This window comes from Phytophthora cinnamomi (genome assembly GCF_018691715.1).
Source record: "Phytophthora cinnamomi strain GKB4 chromosome Unknown Contig21, whole genome shotgun sequence".
NCBI classification, from domain to species: Eukaryota; Oomycota; class Peronosporomycetes; order Peronosporales; family Peronosporaceae; genus Phytophthora; species Phytophthora cinnamomi.
Window position 1 is genome coordinate 1,417,419 of NW_027150954.1, and position 6,720 is coordinate 1,424,138.

The 6,720-nt window shown below is 50.3% G+C and overlaps 1 protein-coding gene across 1 annotated transcript; it reads right to left on the reverse strand.

Annotated features, from left to right (window-relative positions):
* Positions 1 to 1,649: 1,649 nt before the first annotated feature.
* IUM83_03680 (Folate-Biopterin Transporter (FBT) family) lies at positions 1,650 to 2,258 on the reverse strand (the record flags this gene model as incomplete). The annotated part of the gene is made up of 1 exon (XM_067927707.1): positions 1,650 to 2,258. The coding sequence occupies one exon, from the start codon at positions 2,256 to 2,258 to the stop codon at positions 1,650 to 1,652; it is 609 nt and encodes a 202-aa protein (XP_067795420.1).
* Between the last annotated feature and the right edge of the window lie 4,462 nt (positions 2,259 to 6,720).

Below are 6,720 nucleotides of genomic sequence, written 5' to 3' on the forward strand. Positions count from 1 at the left end.
CTCGCCGTCCTTGCACACGCGGAAGGTGGGGAAGCAGTCCACATCAATCACCTTGCAGACGCCTCGATGCTCTGACGGCCAGGAACTCGTTCTCCGTCAGCTGCGTCACCTTGGGGGGTCACCATCTTGCAGCCACCGCACCGCGGCGCCGAGAACTGCACGGTGGCCGGCTGCTTCTCGCTGATGGCGCCGCTGAAGTCCTCAGGTGTCTTGACCTCGATCAGCATGGTCGGCTCCGCCACCTATGAAGCTGAAGTAGCCCTGCGGTGGCAGCCCACTCGTCAGTATGCGTTGAGGCCAGTATTCAGGTAGTTACTGTGTTATATGGTGCTCCAGGCGATCCGTTTCAGCGGGGTTTGATGTATAAAAATGGTAAAAATATCATAAAAATGGAAATAAAAATATGTTTTCGATATTTTTATTTTGAAAAAATCCTTCCATATTTTTCTTGCCATCCCTGTTCTGAACGGCCCCAGCTCAGGCAAACGGTCAAAGAGTGGCCACGCGCAGGCCACATACATCCAGAAAGCATCACTAAAGGGAACTGTCGACGAATGCTTTTGCAATGCTCAGACAGCAAAAACCTGTCTTAAGTGATTTAAGTGATCCGCCTTATGCATTACTGTACCTTCCTCGACGAACTAAATATTGATATATGCTTGTACATGTACAATGATCGACCCCAAGGCTATAAGCCTTCAAAAGGTAGAACGCACGCGCTGGGCCGCGAGGTACTAGTACTTCTGGTTCAAGTTCACCGAATTAATCACTGTGACGTTGTTCCGCATCCTGCACATGTAGGCTCATGCATAATCTGCTTCAGACCACGTTTCGTCTGCTTCCTCGTGCCACCGGTGGTGGACCACCACAACTGAGTCAAAGGTGCATGTATCCTTGCTTGCAAATCAAACCCTTACTCTTCTCGCGCTACTGCTCGAGTCGAGCCTCGACGTGGCAAGATCGTCACCGCTGATTCAAGACGTCTATCGGGTGGTTGCACAGTTGACCTTCCCCAGGGATTTAATCATGGACGTGGTTACATCTACATACTGTTCAGACGTGGCTCGTACACGTGCAGACGCCGCAATTTGCGACTCGAAAATATGCATGTACATGCAGTTCGTTGTCGCCTACATCTTACTTCCCAAAAAACGTACTGTCTCGATCTCGTTCAGTGTAAAAATACCATGTCCAAGATGCTCTCCCTCTCTTGTGATCGCTACCCAGCACCACAAGCAAGAGATGTACGGCATATATCCATAGTCACCGAGAAGATCAACATTCTTTGCTCAACTTGAAGCCGATCCAATTAACAATGGATGTGAATGACGGAAAAGGGCAGCTAACCTTGTCTAGACTTTCTCGTCTAACGCCGCAAACGTCGCGTTATGACCAATATGGCTGTCAGCGCTGTTTTATCTCTCTCGATACGTGTACAAAATGCAGCAATACAGCACCAGAAACAAGTTTGACGATCGATGAAAGTATACTCATGAACCAGCTGAGTAATGACGTGCATAGTGTATGAACGCGGAATACTAAAGTAACAAATCAACTTGTGTAGCGCTTTCTTCGCCGTCTTGCTTTCGTACGGCTGAAGCTGTAGCACACATGAATGTCGAGGGAGGAACAGGAAACATCTGATACATTTAACATCCGCTGCCGCCAGCGATGATGAGGCACGAGGTGCTGTCGAACATGGCCATGAAGTTGGTCATGAGCGACCAGACGAAGGCGAAGGTGAGGTAGGCCACCGTGAGCGCGCCGAGGAGCTTGCTGCTGCCGCCCGAGCGCAGCAGCTCCTGGGTCTCTTCCTTCTGCTTTGGCAGGAAGACGAGGAAGACCCAGGAGAAGGCCGTCATGGCATACATGATGATGACTGCGTACGTGACGTCCTTGCGGATGGAGGTGTCGTCGGCCTGGATGCGCTCCGTGGTGAGGTCGAAGGGCTGGTCGATGACGAGCGTCATTGCCGTGGCGAAGGGCGAGGACAGGTTGGAGACCATGGTGATGAGGCCGTAGACGACGCCCTCGTTGCCGACGCCCGAGAGTTCTACGATGACGAACGTGGAAATCATCCAGCCGACGCCGTACGGGAGCTGGACAGCCACGGGCAGACCGAGCCAGAACCACTGGCTGCGGAAGACGTCCCAGATCGTGATGAAGGTGGTGATGCCGTCGACGATCATGACGAAGACGCCCGTGAACATGATCATCCAGCGCCAGTTCCAGTGCAGTCCCCACTTGGACGTGACCATGATGCCGGCCATGAACAGCAGGTTATCTGCTGCCGCTCGTACCACGCGTCAATCTTTAGTCAAACGTTTTCATAAAATAAAAATTCATCCACCGCGTTATTGGTTTTTGTAGACTGTGGCCACAAATAAGGGTTTTATGACTACATGTAGTAGATGAAGTCACCATTTATGGGATTAAATATTGACAAATAAATGTGTCCCATAATTGATATTGTATACTCATAATTTATATCAGTTCCTAATTAAACCCATAATAATTAGTTTGTAAGCAATAGAATTCAATAAAAACGAATATTGTTTATATATCCTTTTTTAAATGATGATATAACAATAATAGTGTTGAGTCTGCATCACACAATTTTACAGTACAAATGAGTTTTTGTGGCCGCAGGTTACGGATAGACACGGCTATCCGGGCAGACTCCGCGGCCGGCAACTGAAAACCGAGGGACTAACACCTTACTTTGGCGAATGTAGTTTGCTCGAAAATCCTGCTTCCAAGACTAGAGGTGCCTGTTTGGGCCAATGTATGCAGGTTGGTTGAGCCTTTGGGTACTGACAGTGACGGATATGCTTATCGCCATTTCAAAGTAGAAATAGTTACTGTACGTACGCGGCTGCTTCTTGGCTAATCGAAGCTCAGATGTCTGCCCTCCGCGACTGTCCGAACGATGCCCATACCGATGTATGAACCGCCCGGTATTCAGTTTACGGCCTCTGCTTCATCGTGCATATCAGTGTTGACTTGCGCTAGCGACTACTACAAGATGTCGTGGATGGCTTACCGAGCACCAAGGCGCAGAGCACGACATGTGTGTTGTCGAGAAACTGAAGCGATGCTCTTGAACTAGACAAGTAGAAACTAGAAAATAGGATGAAGAAGAAAGGATCAATAACTTCTCATATCACTCCACTCACTCACGCTGCCTTGGAATAGCGACAGCGGACGTTCATCAATGGGGGAGACCAAGTCCAAAAGAGGACCCAGCACTGCAACCACCGACATCCCGAGTCAATGAATGAAGTCGAATACGATCATCAAAGTTATTGAGATTGTCTATTCGGAAAGTCGAATAGAATAGAAGGTACTATAGAAATGATCCTGTGTAAGTACGGTCTTGGTTTGGTATTCAAAAGGTTGCCACAGTCTATTTCCTGCCGACTGTCCATACGCCCAAATCTGTTCAGCTAATTCGTCTTTCATTGGTGGAACCACTTCAATATAGGCAACATGAACTTCACAGTCACCAAAGTATATACCTTGGTATGTAGTTTTTGGTTACCGGTACATGTAATACAAGTGGCTTGGCAATTAAAACTCGATACATGCTCGTCCAGAACGGTGTTGTCCTCTTAGCAACCGTTGCCACCAGCGATAACGAGGCACGCGGTGCTATCGAAGATGGCCATGATGTTGGTCATGACGGACCACACGATCGCGAAACTCAGGTAGAACACTGTGATAGCGCCGATGAGCTTGCTCTTGCCGCCCTTGCGGAGGAGTCGCTGCGTTTCTTCCTTTTGCTTGGGCAACAGGAACAAGAACGCCCACGCGAAAACTGTCATGGCGTACATGATGATGATGGTGTACGTCAGATCCATGCGAATTGAGTGGTCGTCCCCCTGAATTCGCTTGTTTGTGATGTCGAACGGAGCATTAATGACAAGCGTTATAGCGGAGGCGAATGGCGACGCGACATTGCTGACAGTGGTGATCAAGCCATAGACGGCTGCCTCGTTGCCCAGTCCGGCGAGTTCGACAGTCACGAAGGTCGAGATGATCCAGCCAACACCAGCAGGGAGCTGCACCGCAATGGGAGGACCAAGCCAGAACCACTGGTTGCGAAACACGTCCCAGATAACGATCATTGTAATAGTGCAGTCCACGATGATCACGACGGCTCCGGTAAATACGATCATCCAGCGCCAGTTCCAGTGCAGCCCCCACTTCGATGTCACCATGATACCCACAGCGAAAAGCAGGTTGCTCAGGATGTTGCTAACAGTGTTGTTGATGGGAGTGACGCCAACCATGTACTTCTGGACTGGTGAGCTGCCGGTGTACGTGATGTCGGCAAAAATGTGCGAGAAGAAGTTGTACGCAATGACTTGGTACACCGCGCGAGTGCTCAACAAGTCCCAGAAGCTGCTGATGTACTCTTTGAAGTTCGCGGCCTCCGTCTTCTCTTCCTTGATATAGAACCACGTTGTCGGGAACACAGGCAGCATAAGCACAGCCACCACGATCATTAGCTGCGGGAAGCTCAGCGAGAAGTTGAAGGTGCCGCCATAGTCTTCGCCGTTGAAGAAGAACCCAGTGAGAAACTCGCCAACAATCACCATGGCGGTTCGGACCGTGTAAATGCACGACTGCGTCTTGCCACGTTTTTCGAGGGGCTCGCGCTGCGCCAGCTCGACTGTGATGCTGTCGGCGCTCACATCTGCCATGACGTAGCCGACGGCTGCGAAGAACATCAGCATCACGTACTTGGCGCCTTCCGATGGAGCATCGTAGTTGATGCGGGCCTCGAGATCGGGCGTGTAGTCGGAAGGGTCGACGCTTCTGTCCGCCGCATCAGTGAAGTACGGCTTGCCGATGGGCATGATGGCCATGACCAGCAGCATGATGAAGCAAACGGCCCAACCGATCATCATATACGGTCGACGGCGGTAGCCGAAGATCGGGCGACAGTCAGACAGGATGCCGTAAAACACCTTGAAACTCCATGGCAGTACGACGAGCTGACTCGCAGCGGTGACTTGAGATCCTGAACAGTTGAGGTACTCCTGCATGAACGGGTAGATTGTCTCTGGCAGTAGCCCGTACACGAGGCCGACAGCGGCGTACTCGAAGAGCAGACCGATGTTCTCCTTGCTGGTCAGCACGGCATGCCGCCTTCACGGATGGCACCGTCTTCTCCTCCAGGAGGGAGCGCACCAATGGGCACATGTTCAGGTGTCTTGACTCCAGCATAGCCACCCTCTTCGATGTCCTTGGGTTGCGAGGTGCCGCTCACGAACGACAGCCGCTTGGGAATGTCGAGGTCTTGGGTGTTCACGCCGTGGCCTCCGGCGAAGGTGGTCGGCATGGCGGAGCGTGGAGACTTGAGCTTGGGGGTGGCTTGCGGGGCTGCGAGAAAGTTGGCAAGTGAGCAGATAATGCCAGCGTTATTGAGCAAGGCAGACCGTCAAAGAGAGCGGTCATGCAAAGGTGAAGTTACGCTTGATGTCCAAGCCGTGGGCAGTATGGGGATGAGACGAATTTCGTTTCCATTCTGAACGGCCCCAGCTCAGGCAAACGGTCAAAGAGTGGCCACGCGCAGGCCACATACATCCAGAAAGCATCACTAAAGGGAACTGTCGACGAATGCTTTTGCAATGCTCAGACAGCAAAAACCTGTCTTAAGTGATTTAAGTGATCCGCCTTATGCATTACTGTACCTTCCTCGACGAACTAAATATTGATATATGCTTGTACATGTACAATGATCGACCCCAAGGCTATAAGCCTTCAAAAGGTAGAACGCACGCGCTGGGCCGCGAGGTACTAGTACTTCTGGTTCAAGTTCACCGAATTAATCACTGTGACGTTGTTCCGCATCCTGCACATGTAGGCTCATGCATAATCTGCTTCAGACCACGTTTCGTCTGCTTCCTCGTGCCACCGGTGGTGGACCACCACAACTGAGTCAAAGGTGCATGTATCCTTGCTTGCAAATCAAACCCTTACTCTTCTCGCGCTACTGCTCGAGTCGAGCCTCGACGTGGCAAGATCGTCACCGCTGATTCAAGACGTCTATCGGGTGGTTGCACAGTTGACCTTCCCCAGGGATTTAATCATGGACGTGGTTACATCTACATACTGTTCAGACGTGGCTCGTACACGTGCAGACGCCGCAATTTGCGACTCGAAAATATGCATGTACATGCAGTTCGTTGTCGCCTACATCTTACTTCCCAAAAAACGTACTGTCTCGATCTCGTTCAGTGTAAAAATACCATGTCCAAGATGCTCTCCCTCTCTTGTGATCGCTACCCAGCACCACAAGCAAGAGATGTACGGCATATATCCATAGTCACCGAGAAGATCAACATTCTTTGCTCAACTTGAAGCCGATCCAATTAACAATGGATGTGAATGACGGAAAAGGGCAGCTAACCTTGTCTAGACTTTCTCGTCTAACGCCGCAAACGTCGCGTTATGACCAATATGGCTGTCAGCGCTGTTTTATCTCTCTCGATACGTGTACAAAATGCAGCAATACAGCACCAGAAACAAGTTTGACGATCGATGAAAGTATACTCATGAACCAGCTGAGTAATGACGTGCATAGTGTATGAACGCGGAATACTAAAGTAACAAATCAACTTGTGTAGCGCTTTCTTCGCCGTCTTGCTTTCGTACGGCTGAAGCTGTAGCACACATGAATGTCGAGGGAGGAACAGGAAACATCTGATACAT